Source organism: Labrus bergylta, chromosome 3, assembly GCF_963930695.1.
Source record: "Labrus bergylta chromosome 3, fLabBer1.1, whole genome shotgun sequence".
NCBI classification, from domain to species: Eukaryota; Metazoa; Chordata; class Actinopteri; order Labriformes; family Labridae; genus Labrus; species Labrus bergylta.
The window spans coordinates 9,839,346-9,854,145 of record NC_089197.1 but is presented as its reverse complement, the minus strand read 5'-3'; the positions used below and the strand labels follow the sequence as shown (position 1 = coordinate 9,854,145).

The following is a 14,800-nucleotide window of genomic DNA, read 5'->3' as shown; positions in this document are numbered from 1 at the left end:
TTTGAGCAAAGCGCATGTTGCATTTCTGTGTATTTATGATTGACTCTGCAGAGCAAAGAGCTGCATCGTTCTCTTAATGGAGACTTCAGATACTTTCACCTCCTTTGGTCTGACGTTTTGAGATTCAGTGTGTTGGGAGATGGCGAGCGGCTGGATAAACAACCGTGACACCGAGGTTATCATTCTCAATTAAGCCGCCATCGGCGAAATAGAAACCGATCTTTTTTTTTTTTTTTGTCATGTGAGGCGGAGGGCTGAGGGGGCGAGCTGCGTCTCATGTCGAGTGGCTGCTGTTAACTCTCAGGGCAAACACAATCGACACCGTGTGCCAATGACAACAGCTGTAGTGTGTCTGCCTGAGCCTCAGTGTGTGTGTGTGTGTGTGTGTGTGAGTCAGTGAGTGAGGGTCTGTGCCAGGGGTCTGCGTCATCGGGTAAAGGAAGAAACACTGGCGCCAGATGACTGTTTCATGAAACAGAGGGAGAAATTCCACAGGGGTTAAAGGGAAAATCTTCTGAAGAGACTCTAAGAACCACTAAGCTACACATGCTCTGAAGAATGATGAGATGTAACAGCATTTAAATGTTTTCTGTCATGCCCCCCCCCCCCCCCCCCCCATTGGAGGAGGATATATGCCCCCACCCCACCTTCATAGGCTTACTGGTAATGTTTTTAAATCTGTGCTATTTTGATACAGCTATCGCAACGACTGCTGCAGTGTAACCACACATCCACACCTCTGAAAAACAGTTTATTGTGCCGCCTGCCAAATCCTTTTTTTCTGTTCACCAACTTTTAGCCAAACCTCGGTCCTCTTCCAGCGCGCCCTTCTTGACCCTCCCCGTGCTGCGGTTGGCATCCTCGGTTTCTGGCTGCTCCCTCCCTCCCTCCAAACGCAGCCCATAATGCTCCCCCATATGGCAGCATCATCTCCTGCTGAGGGACTCGTTCCCCTCTATTAATACACACAGTGTAATAAAGGGCTCAATTGAATTAATCAGCTTGAAGACATTAATCAGACATTAATGAAGTATTGACCTCTGCACTGCACTGCTGTTCATCGTGTCCGCCTCATGTTTACGTCTGCAGACGTATCGACCCGCTGCTCGGCTTCCAGAAAGGGTTTTTCCTCTGAATTTGTTGAGAATCTCTTTTTGTTTCTCTCTAAGCTGAGATAAAGGCTGAAGCTGCTGTGGAGTTTTTCTGTTTGATGATTTAAAACAACACCGGCTGACTGGTGGGCAAACAAAGGCACTCAGAAGAAAAGACATTAAGCATGTACATTTCTTAACTGTTATTAAGGCTTGGTCACACTGCAGGCCAAAAAGCTGTTCTTTTTTCTCTGTTTTTGGTATCATCTGATTGGTTAAAGAAATGCAAAGCAGGCACAAGTCACAATCATGATAAAGTAAGATAAGATAAACCTTTACTGATCCTTACAGTTATGCAAGAATACAGACACCAGAGTAACTCAACACAGCATTACATGTAAGCAAAATATAAAAAAAATAGTACAACATTTTTTAATTTAAACGTCCCTTCACTGTTGGGGGATCGATCACTCATCATCATGTGACAGGCAGAGGTACTGTCCAAAATACAAACAGGACCGGAGGTGGTCTCACAAACAATATTTATTAGAGTTCTTGAAATTATTCTCAGTCGGATTCTCTGTGTCCTCTGTTACATCTGTTAGATCTCCATTTCTAAGGGTTGAACTAACACATTCTCATACAAGTTAATCAAATAATAAAGCTTTTTCTCACTGGCCTTTTAATTGTCATACAGATTGAAAAGATTACAGTGTTTATTATGTGTTTTCTTCCTCTCTCACACACACGTATAATGTCAAACACTTTGTTTGGTCAGGTCCAGGCACAACAAAATAAAGGAGGGAATTTAGTAGGTATGAAGTTCCTCCAGAAACAAAAGTTGAGTTTGGAGACGAGGAAATACTACAGGATCAAAAAAAAAAAAAAAGTGGGCCTAGGTTTCTGAAAGGTGGCAGAAGGAACATAGCCACCCACTGATTCTATCAAAATGATGGTCAAACAAATAATTAGAGGCAAAGCAAAAGATAAGTGGGAGTGACTGGACAGAGGGGGGAATGGGATGGAATAGAAAGTGAAGCAAAAGAAGAAGAGTGTCACTTCAAACACACACTCAACTTAGATTATCACTCCAACAGAAATGAGACAAAGCCAACAGATGGTGTTGACTTTAACCAACTGAGCAGGGAAACGGCCTCCTCCCTCTACAACCTCCCGGCCCAGCTGAATATCATCAGCCATCAGCTGAGGGAGAACATCACAGGTGAAGTCAATAACTCCTGATGAGAAGGGAAACCTGTCACCTAGTTCCTGTTGAAACTGTCCATGACAAACGTTAAACTTTCTATTCATAATTTTTGATCTATAAAATGTCTCCTTTTTTTCAGTTTTCTGCAAACCCCAGAAGTAATTCTCAAATTAAAATCTAAAAAAGCTGTTTTTAATGTATGAAGGGGGCCTGTTCTTATTGGGACAAGGACACAGGGGGGCACATGGGTGGGGGTGGTGGAAGTATTTCAATAACGTAGCTAAAGAAAGCCAAGCTCACCTGAATCACAGGTTCTTACAGCACTAAGAACATTTTCTCTGGGCGTCTCATAAACCTGAGGATGGTTTACATCACAGTTTGTTCAAATGTCCCATGCAGAAATTAAAGCGTAAATTGTGAGTTAATAATTGAAGACTTAGGGGAAGCCTGTGAAGCCTGTGGCTCCTTTCCCGCATGTCATTCCCCACTCTCTATTTCCCTAATTATCCACTGTTCTTTCTCTACCATAAAGGCATAAAAAGCCCCCAAAATGTTAAAAAATAATAATAATTGAAGCCTTAGAAATAAAACTGAGATAGCAGATCGAATTGATTAGCTCAGAGTTCAAACACTGAAGATCAGATTGAGGATCAGATTTGTGAAACTGCAGCCTGAACAGAACCTTGAATTCACGACTAAACTTTGGCTTCAGGTCCATTTAGTCATACTTTTGTAATTTCTCAGCTTTAGATACAAGTGAAATGTTTTTGTACATTTTCACATGTAAGCAGCATTCAATGAAGAACTCTGTCGAGTCTTGGCTGTCAAAGTGAACGCGTCGGTGAGCGATATTTATAATTGGTTGACTTGAAGATGTCGCTATAAACTGATGTTTTTGATTGTGAAGGACTCAAATTAGCGTCTGTCCTTTAATCAATGAATAATGAAACGATTGTTCCCGCTATCTGTAATGACGGTAATTTTCTGAACTAATCAATAATGCCCTCGCAAAAACAGCAAGCAAGAAAAGAGCGAGACAGGAGAGTGAAATCAGGAAGGAGGTAAATTAAATACGATTAGAGAGAGAAGTGGCTTTTTGTCTGAGTGCTGATGTAAAGAAACAGCCCGAGGTTTTAATCTTCTCCCGTCTTTCAGGAGGATCCACTCGCCATAATCACGTATTGTGAGCGAGGTTGGAGGTCAAATCTCTGGTGGCTCAATCAGCACTCAGAGATTCCTTTAAAAGCTCTGAATGTAAAGAGGGAATGACAGCGTGCATCAAATCTGCAGAGCGAACAATTAACGTGGAAAGTCATTAGGAAAGCCCTGTAAACCTTTAATTCATTTAATCAGGTTTTCATTCTTATCTGACTTAATTAACATTGTGCGAACATGTGATATGTTCCCTGTTCTGTTAGAAAACACTTCAAAGTGTCGACTTAGATCTTTAGAAAAGTTTACATGAGCTTTTTAAATCTTCTTTTTCCTCAATACATATCTCAAAGAAACCCCTAAAAATAATGTAAACTGATGTCCATAACGATGTTGAATCAGGTCACATGTGAGGGATGAGCGAATGGAAAGCATGACTCTGTTTCACAGAATTATTTCACTGTAACTCCTCTGGTGCCAAATGAGCTCCAGATTACAATAATACCACCGGCGGGCAATTAAGTCCACATAAACAGTGCATGCAGAGTGCTGGCACCAAAAGTAAGTTCCCCCCCCCCCCCCCCCTACACACACACACACACACACACACACACACACACACACACACACACACACACACACACACACACACACACACACACACACACACACAGGTTGTGTCAGCCTTCACCGTGTCTCAGCCGTTATCCATCAGCAGCAGATGAAGGCTAACCTGACAAACACCGAACACACACAACACCAGCAGCTTCCTGAGAGAGGAGACTGACTGCAGCCGGTGACGAGGTGTAACAGTCGTCCTGAAACACTGAAATACAAATGTTCAGGAGTGCAGACGTGAAGACGGCTTTAGAGTACCAAAGGGTTCCTTTGATAAGTGTACAGTATTTGCTGATTTCACAAAGTCTGCCACTGAAGGATTTCGATGCATTTTAATTAACTCACAATAAGCACCTTGATTATTTTTGGATTGAATGTCTGGAAGAGTTTAGTTTGTCAAATATTTTTGACTCTTTTAAGAGATTGTTTTTTTTACATTGGCTGCATTGGTTGGCTTGTTTTTTTAATTACTTTCATTTGAATAGTCTTAAAAAGATTAAGATCCCTTGTATTTCATTTTTTTTCTAAACTCTATTCGATCAATTTTCTTTTCCAGATGATTTGTCCGGTCTGTTTTTTTTAGACAAAAAATACACAAGTCTGATAGCACTGTGAGGATTATGTTTTTTGATTTTTCAAGTGCTTTTAACACCATACAGCCAAGTACTGCTACGTGAGAAACTGGAGCTGATGCAGGTAGACACCACCACAACATCATGGAGCACCTGACTGACAGACCACAGTTTGTGAGGCTGGGGAGGTCTGTGTCAGTGGCATAGGAGCGCTGCAGGGGACTCTGCTGTCCCCTTTCCTCTTCACACTATACACCTCAGACTTCCTGTATAACTCTGAGGCTTGTCACTTACAGAAGTTCTCAGACGATACTGCGGTTGCAGGGTGTATCAGTGGTGGAGAGGAGACAGAATACAGGATGCTGGTGGATAACTTTGTTGCATGGAGTGGGAAGAACCACCTGGTGTTAAATGTAACAAAGACCAAGGAAATGGTGGTGGACTTTAAGAGGGACAGGCTTGAGCTAAGCACCATCTCTATCCTCGGGGATGAGGTGCAGGTGGTGGAGTGCTATAAATACTTGGGGGTGCACATGAACAATAAACTGGACTGGAAGCACCACACAGAGGCCGTCGACAAGAAGGGTCAGAGCAGACTCTACTTCTTGAGGAAGCTTAGGTCTTTTCATGTGTGTAGCAAAACGTTATCCATGTTTTATCAGACTGTTGTGGCAAGTGCCGGTTTCTTTGCAGCCGTCTGTTGGGGCAGCAGCATCAGGGGCTTGTGACTCTAAAAAGCTTAACAAGCTGATTAGGAGGGCTGGCTCTGTGCTGGGGGACTGCTGTGGAGCCCCTGGAGGTGGGGATGGGGAGAAGGATGATACAGAAACTGTTGAACATTATGGACAAAAACATGCATCCCTTAAACAATCTCGTGTGTGAACAAAAGAGTGTTTTTAGCGGGAGGCTACGACAGCTAAGAAGCAAAAAGGACAGATTTAAAAATACTTTTTTTACCTACTGCAATTGCACTTTATAACGACTCCCCTTTAAGTAAGGACAGAAGACATTTAAACTTTTAAACTTTAGCCTGAGTTGCATATATCATATATCAAACTGTATTGTGGGCTCATGTTTTTTTGTGTGGGTAGGATATGTATGTATGTGTTGTGTTGTGTGTTTGTATGTATGCTGGCTGCTGGAACGCCTACATTTCCCTGCTGGGATGAATAAAGTACATCTTATCTTTATCTTTATCTTAGCACTGTGTATCTCTAGCCCTTTACTGACTTAAGTACCATCACTAAGCTCAGCCGTCATCACGCCTGTGTCATCTTACTGATTCTACAACAGCGTTATATTGAATTCACAGTACAGCGAGTGCTCCACATACACACACAGTCAGACATGCACACACACACTCCCACATTGGCTCCTCCTCGACGTTCAGATTGAAAGTGAAACATCACAGGGGCGTAAATATCGCTTGAAACAGCAGTCTGAAAAAGGCATCTGATTTTTGAAAACATCTCTCTGAATGAACGTTACAGATGAAGATATGGATTAGTCTTTGTTTTGATGCTGGTGAAATCGTTGGGCAGTAAATCGATACATTGATCCGTATGGTTGAATCGTTACACCTCTGACTGAACGATGATTAGCATTTAACATTTAGCATGTTGGCGTCCGATCGCTGCAGAGACACAACAATTGCAGCGTTCACATTCACACCCACACTAAGGAGGATGATGAACGCAGCAGAGCAGCCGTGTCTCCTCCTGCTCGTCTGCGGCCCGTGTTAATATGATTAGACTGGATTATGGTAATGTGCGGGGGGATCTGGTGGGTGTGGGGCGATGCTTTGCCGCTCTCGTTTCGGGGGAATACTTAATTGGTTGGGTTGCTTTGATGTTGTGGTGATGAGAGAAAGGGGGGTTGGTGGGAAAAAGGCTGGCGAAGGCGCCCGACAACTCGAGCCCGTTTTTATTTTTGGCCCTACGAGGGATCTGAGCTGGCGAGAGTGAAAGGGAGCGAAACCTGATGAAACCAAAGACAAAGGAGGCAGATCTGGAGCTGCTGCCATGTTTTCAATGTTCAGATGAGAAGTGTGGGAGAAACGGGAAACCATCATTTTTTATTTTTCTCCTGCTGAGAGAAGCATGTTCACTCAGCTGGGGATCTGCTTTTTTTTATATTTCTAAGTTTGTTTGTGATGCTTTAAATCGATTACTCTTAAACTTCTCCAATGGACAAATAAGGGAAATGAACTGTGGGTGAACATGTCCTTCTTCTCTGCCCGTGTGAAATACAGAGCAGCTTGTTTAAGATAAATATAAAAAAAAAACATTTCTGCATCTGATATCTACGATGGCTGGGAAGTGCAAAGCAAAATGACAAAGTGTGAAACTGCAGCCTGAACAGAACCTTCAATTCACAACTAAACTTTGGCTTCAGGTCCATTTAGTAATAGTTTTGTTGGCTGTCAAAGTGAACGCGTCGGTGAGCGATATTTATAATTGGTTGACTTGAAGATGTCGCTATAAACTGATGTTTTTGATTGTGAAGGACTCAAATTAGCGTCTGTCCTTTAATCAATGAATAATGAAACGTTTGTTTCCGCTATCTGTAATGACGGTAATTTTCTGAACTAATCAATAATGCCCTCGCAAAAACAGCAAGCAAGAAAAGAGCGAGACAGGAGAGTGAAATCAGGAAGGAGGTAAATTAAATACGATTAGAGAGAGAAGTGGCATTTTGTCTGAGTGCTGATGTAAAGAAACAGCCCGAGGTTCTAGTGTGAAACACTTTTACAAAAAAGATTTTTACATTATATAAAACAAAATTACAAAACCAAAGCACATTTACATTTTATAAAAAGAAAACAAAATGACCCCTCACTCAATCCCTTCCGGGTCACTTCCTGTATTTGGTACATTCCCTTTCCGTCAAGATTCAGTTGTTTGTAAATTTGTTTGGTGACTAGTTAAAATGTTCTGCCACTTTTTAATTTGTCTCAGCGCTTGTAGAAGTGTTTCACACTTTGTCCTTTTGATCTGCACTTCCCAGCCACCGTAGATATCACTTATAGATCCGCATGTGAATTAAACAGCCAAACACAATTAAGGCAATTTAAGTTGGTCACATATTATGCAAAATACACTTCACCATGTTTTTGTACTCATGTGTTCCAACTGTGTAAACAAATCCCCCGATGATGAGAAAAGTCCGTCCTCTCTGTCTTTTGCCTGCTCCACTTTTCAGAAAATGTGTGCTCAAACAGACCGTTTGGAGATTTTCCCTTCATGACATCACACAGGGCAGTAAACCCCTCCCCCAGGTGGGTGACACTCCCACAGTGTGATTATATGCTTTAAAGTTTGGAAAGTCTGAATGTTGTAACAACAACAAACAGCGTGGATACTACAAAGACTGTCACAAGTTATATTTGAGCAGAAAGTTCACGTGCAATAAAAAGCATTAAAAAAAAAAAAAAGGAGAAAGTCATAAACAGCCCAAAACTAAACCTTAAAAAATTAGCTGCGGTAGCTCAATTTGAGGGACTTGGGTTGGGAAATGTATGTTTGCTGGTTAAGAGTCCTGCTATGGACCAAAGTACGGTGCCTGTTTAAGTCCAGAGTTCTACCATGGTCACTAAACCCCAAACTGCTCGACTCATGTGCAGCCCCTCACTCTCACATCTCTCCATTGATGCATGTCCATCAGTCCTCTTCATCATTGAGAGACATGCTACTCACACACACACACACTAAACCTGAAGCTCCCCTCTGGGATTAATAAAGTATATTAAAGTGATAATTGTACAGCAGCTGTGTTATTCTGAGATATGAACATTGACTTAATCACTGAGTCACACGAGCTGGATATCAGCCCCTCTCACTTTGTGGACCCAAACAAAGTTAAAAGGTTTTGTAACCTTTCCCTGTATTGTGTCTGTGAACCAATCAAACAGCAGCCAATCACAACGTGCGAGCTGGAGGAGAAGATGCCTCACGTTTGCCAGAAGTACCGATGACCCCCCCCGAGAGTCGACCTCCGAGATTTAGAAGTTGGAATCAAACATTCAGAAATAAAAAGGACTTCAGGACTGGTTTGGGACACTTTATATAAAAATGAAAAAACAAAAATCAAGACAGATCTTGATAAGTAAAAATCTTGCAATTTTATTTGCATATAAAGGCAGCTAAATATATCACAATGAACTGAAAAAGAGAACTAACATTTCCATGAAGAGGGGTACAATCAGAGAGAGAGAGAGAGAGAGAGAGAGAGGAACAGAGCACAGAAAGAGCATTTACAGCGGCAGAGTTCAGACAACTATTGGCAACATTTTTTTTTGTGCTAGCAAGATTGCATTTACACACAGTGCAAAATTAGAAGAAGAAAAAAAAACAAGAGCAATAGAACACAAATACTATCAGATTTACACTTTAAAGGACAACATAAGCATGTTTAGGCAGGCGTGTTGTTGGGAACAAGCAGCACCTGTTGGATTGTGACTCTGACTAAAAGTCTCCTCTCTCATCCAAAATGAACGTTTACCCAAAAAAAACAGGAAAGAAACGTCTGAAGAGCGACGAGCGGGAGAACGCCATCATACAGGCGCGTACAAAAAAAAAACAATGCACCAGATGTTCTTTTTTTTTTTTCCAAACACAACTTTTCGTACAGATGTTTTACAACATGAATATAGAATATATATTTATATATTTTATACATACATTTCCAAATTAGATCAGAAATCCAGAATGAGATGTTAAGAGAGTGAACGTGTCGGGCTGTGATTCGTTAGCTTTCCGTCCCTGCGTCGTCGGTCAGGTGTTGTCCTGCGGGATGATGGGTAATAAATAAGGACTTTTTTTTTCTCTGAGCTCGCAGAGATTGGGTGGGGGGGGGGGGGGGGGGGGGGAGGGGGCTCTAGCTGTGAGAACATTAAAGCTAGTTTAAGGCAGCGTCCCTGTCAGCCAATAAGAAAGAAGAGCAACTGACGAGATAAAAAAAAAGAAAGAAGAGCTAAACACAAAATATCATGATGGTAGATACAACATAAAAACAATGGCATCCGCTGTCCGGCCAATGCAAAACCAAACAGAGAGAAATTGTACAAATTCACAAAGCATCATTTATCTTACAGGTCTGACCAATATTTATCAAGAGCAAGATTGTTTAACCACAAAACCCCTCAAAAAAAAAAAAAAAAAAAAAAAAAGGAGGAGGAGGAGGAGAATAGCGGTGTTTCTCAGCGCAGCGTCACTCTCCCCTCTCAAATTAATTTCTCATCACAAGCTGAACTTCTTTAGACTTTAATGATTATTTTTATTTATATATAAACGGTCCAAACAAAGAACGACAGGCAGATTCTGCTCTGTAAAGGGTCAAAAATCATTTTGATTTGTCGTGATTAAGCACAAATAAAGTTGGAAAATTTAAATAAATAAAAAAACAATCACAACTTCCCATGAAATTAAGCAGCTTTTCATAAAATATTTATCTTTTATTCCAGCAGGAAACCCTCTTCAGTCATCACTCTTATCCCCAATTTTCACATACTCTGTGCGCACCGTGGTCCGCCAGCGCTGCGCACTACGCCTTCGTTCGCTGCCACTCTAGTCAAAGATGGTTTCCACAGCGAGCGCCGGCGTCCCTCTCTGAAGCGAGCCAGCAGCACCACTCCGCTCTGCTCCGTTTCTAATTTCGCTGCGAGTCTATTTTCGATGGAGTACGCTGCAGGTGACGCGTCAAGCTGGACAGAATAGATTGAGCCAGACAGGAAGGATTTTCAAAATAATACAAAATATACGATCGTTTTTTTTCCGTCACTGAATCAACTTAACGTCAAAACACCAAATGAACAACAAATCATCCTCAGGTAGACAAAAGAAACATGTTTGCATGTTTTTTTTCTGTATTCCCATATGTTCTTGTTGTTCTCCTGTGATGTGTGTAAAGTACAGCTGTTCCAGAAACGGACTCAGTGAGGCAGTGCGCCCGCCGTCCGAAGGAGCAAAACCGTGGTGCTGATGTGCAAGGAGTTTGTGGAAATTGGGGGTTCCATTTTTTTATGGTTACGCGCTACAGCGACACATTTTGTGGAGGATTTCCTGAACTGGATGTTGAACTTCCTTAAAAAAGAACGGATAAAGGGTTCTGATGAAATAACTTTGCCCGGTTGGAATCAGGAAATGAAGCCGTTTCTACGCTTAACGTGAGGCGTTAACATAAATGTGAGAGGGGAAGCAGCACTGTTGGCACAAAAAAAGAAATGTAAACACCGTTATTCTCCTTTAACCCTCCCAGATAACCCCCCCCCCGCCTCCCCCCCAATGTCTCCAAATCTTCTCAACTTCAACAACAGCTTAGAGAAGACCAAATGTTTGCAAAGAAACACTTAGATTTTTTTTTTTTTTTACTTGACATATTTATAGAAAAAAACATTTTTACTCCCTCCCATCTGCCCCTCCGTCTCTCCCCCCCCCCCCTCTGGTCTCAGGAGCTGGAGGGGTTGGGCAGGTCGAACACGATGGGGGGGTTGGTGGGCTGGAAGCTGACGGTGCAGGTGGACGCGTTGACGAACGTCGTGTAGCCGTCCGTCATGATCCCGTAGCCTGAGGGAGCGAGGGAGAAGTCAAAGTCACTCAAACACTCTGCACTTACTACAAATCAACAGTGCTTAACTATCACCGTCTCTAAACAAAACTCCTGCATAAGGAGATTTAGTTGATCACATCTGGAGTTTGATTAAGGGCAGAAAAATGTGCTACTTTTCCCTCACCAACATCGTGTCCACAGTTTTCTATCCCTCCCCTCCCTCTATCCCTATGAACGCTGCTATGGCAAGAGCAAGCTTCCTGCTGACGGCCATGCCGACCTCAGCCGGTCTGTAGGAGGCTTCAGACACTCATTAGACCCCTCTTCAAAAAGTCTTTATGTTTAAATGCTGTGGCTGAGGTTTAGGAGAGTTTGTGAAACAGATTTTGCGTTGTCCAGTTTTGGTTATTGAGTAATCAGTCGATCTTTGTTGATGAGTTAATACTTTGTGTGCTAGAAATAAAGTGTTTTAATGTGATTTTATTGGGGCAGGTTATTGGTTATTGTTTGCCTTAAGGTGGGGTGAAACACACAAGGGCTGATCCAGGTGAGATCATGGTGAGTTTAAGTTTGGAGCACAAAGCCTTAACAAAGAGGAAAGAGTGAATTCATTTAAAGGTTGACGTTCACTCTCCAGATATATTCTGTAAAGGATTGTTTGGTGGTTTAAGTTTCTTTTATTGACACTGGACAGCTGTTACAACGATAACAGAGAGAAAGGACGAAGTTAAACAGTCAAGCAAAGACAAACAGAGTTAAGGTCAGGTGAAGGTATGAAGACATTCCTCTAATCCTCCTGTGACGCTGGTTTTATTCTCCGTACCTTCATGTATGCCTCCAAAAGCATGAAGTTTGGGTCTCACTCTCTTCTGGACCGTGTTGAGAAGCTCCACGCAGCCGACCCGCTGCAGCTCTTTGGGAACCCAATCTCTGAAACCTGCACAGACAGACAGACAGACAGACGGGTAAAGAAGTCAAACTTTTTAAAAAAAATGTACGAGCCAGCTGGACAAATGAAGAGGAACTTGAGTATTTTGATGGATTTCGTTGGATGTGAAATCGCCTCATTGAGGTTTAATGAAACATGATTTAACAAACAGACTGTACCCTTTGTTTTAAGGAATCCTTAAGTGTTACTCTTATTCACATTTTGTGATTTGGAGATAATTAAAAAGCGATTAAATGACTAGTTAAATAATGAAAGATAAACACACAGATCTTTAATATTTAAGACTTCTGTAGTTCACACCAGCTCATGATTCCAGTGACTCATATTTGCACTATCACTGTAATCTTAATACATTTTGGAAGATGAGAAACTATATTTGTATTTCGTCATGCAACACAGATTTGTTTCCATTATGTCGCCTCCACTTTAGAAGAGCCCCCCCCCCACCCCCCCTCAGCCCTCTGCTTCTCCTCCACTCTCTCTCCAATCATTCGCAGCGTCTGTCACGCTGGAGCAAAATCCGGTTTCCATGCAATCAAACGGCCGCAGCGGCTGCCACAGCAGCAGCAGCAGCAGCAGCAGCAGCAGCAGCAGCCCTCCGAAGGCGAGAGGGAGGAAAACACTCAATAAAGCCAGATGGAGAGCGAGAAAGAGAGAAAGAAAACATACTGGGAACAAAAACTGGAAAAAAACTGAATCAGACTGGAATAAAGAAAAGCAAACAATGTGTACGCTCAAAAACAAATATTGAATCACAGAGCGTGTTCGAGTGTTCGCTCATGATAAAAACAGTGTTGACTGTAGCGCAAGTACACACACACACACACACACACACACACACACACACACACACACACACACACACACACCTGCCCACACACCCCAGCACACACACACACACACACACACACACACACACACACACACACGCACGCCGCCTGCTGCTGCTACGCCTCCAGTGACTTCTCACAGATTCTCGAATAATGAGGTACAAGCTCATTAGGTATGGTGATGAGGGGGGGCTGTGATTGGTTAATTGGACTCACCGAGCGGAGGTCCGTGGGTCATCAGGATGTCGATGCCTTCAGGGACCAGATTCCACTTATCCAGCAGAGACTGACCTCGAGGCAGGTTGAACCCCCAGCCGTTAAACCACGGAGTCCTGCAGAGACGGAGGGACAGAGATCACATTAAGAGAGCAGCTCCAAACATTACGGCTCAGAGAAAAATCTACATCAGACATGAAGCCAACATCCTTCTTATTATTTCTCTACATTTATGTAAAGCCAGAGCAGCAAGAGTGTTTTGATTTTCATCCTCTTGCTCATGACATATTCACAAAATTCACTTCTTCTTAAAAAGCTTCCTGCAAATCAGTTTTTAACCCAAACGTCTGAAATAAGTGTGTGTGAATCAGTTATTTGAACATTTTGTTTTGGGTTACTTTAAGGGGGAAAAGCAGGAGAAGCATGAAACAGTCACAGGGGGGAAAGTCAAAACTAACCAATTTTAGTCAATGTGAAGAATTTTTGATCGCATAAGGCAGAGATTAAAACAAGGCCGTAACCAGGGTTTAGAAAATATTGTGGCCCATAAATATTTCACTTCATATATCCTATATTCAAGGCCTTTAAGTACATGCAAAATATATGCCTTTAAATGCAACCCAAGCTATACACCGGGCCAATAACTCGCACACATTTACTTTCTATTTGTAAAGTGAATCAGGAGCCACAGGCTGAGTTTTTTCCTTAACTGTGAAGCGAAGCCAGACACACAAAGGCAGTGTAAGGCAGGCCTTGACTTGGTAGCATTTCTGTATGAATATTTTCAAAGTAAAAGCCATCACAGGTTGATTGGTAATAACTTTTTCTGTCTCGTTTTTTGAGGAAATTACCAAAGTCCAGACCTCAGTGACCTCATCACGCCCATGGCTTAAAACATGCATTAAAAGATCCTTTTGGAGCTCAAGAAGAAAGCTACAGATCTATTCTTCTAAAGGTTTCTTTAACCTCATGTACTCGCACAAGGACAAGGACGAACATCCAGACACATCCGCTTAAGGAGGGACTTCTCTCGTGTGTCCACCCCTGATCTACACTCTAGATACTTCTGTCTAAAGTGATGAACATCAGAGAGTAGGTTCACCTAGACAACAGGAAACAACGTCAGTAAGTGCAAACAAACAGCTCAGAGTCCGATTGGATACAGGTGCTGACAGGCCGGGCACAGAGGCGACGCACTGTCCTACAGATCTACAGACAGGTGACAAGAAGAGGACTGAGAAGACTTAATGTGAAATTAAGTTTCTAAACTGAAAACATCAAACCCTCACTGACTGAAATATGTTGAAATTCTGCAGCCTGGCAAAAATGAAGCATTATGTTAGCTCTGACGTCTCTCAGTTACATGTATATTTGACCAGTATTTAACTGCTGATCAATTTCTATTAAATGTGGAAACCAACAATACAGGATTATAAAAAAAAGCTGTGAGTATTATGTTTAAACATCTCAGAAGAGAGTGCAAATTAATAAATAAATTACAGGCTGTTTGGCATCTGTAGTCCCTGGACAAGGTGTTACAAAGACCACCTTAAATCCATGAAAGATGAGAAAATGCAGATAAAGGAGACAAGACACCCAGCTGTTTGAAATGATAAAAA

The 14,800-nt window shown here is 42.1% G+C and overlaps 1 protein-coding gene across 3 annotated transcripts in view; it reads right to left on the bottom strand.

The window, feature by feature from the left end:
- Positions 1–8,685: 8,685 nt before the first annotated feature.
- Positions 8,686–14,800, bottom strand: part of mpped2a (metallophosphoesterase domain containing 2a) — a 64,422-nt gene continuing 58,307 nt past the window's right edge. For all 3 annotated transcript variants that reach the window (XM_065952648.1, XM_065952649.1, XM_065952650.1), the window contains exons 5-7: positions 13,182–13,297; positions 12,010–12,123; positions 8,686–11,203 (exon numbers count right to left, since the gene is read on the bottom strand). In XM_065952648.1, coding sequence (XP_065808720.1) covers positions 11,085–11,203; positions 12,010–12,123; positions 13,182–13,297 — 349 coding nt within the window. In that variant the 3' untranslated portion in view covers positions 8,686–11,084. The remainder of the gene's footprint in view (positions 11,204–12,009; positions 12,124–13,181; positions 13,298–14,800) is intronic.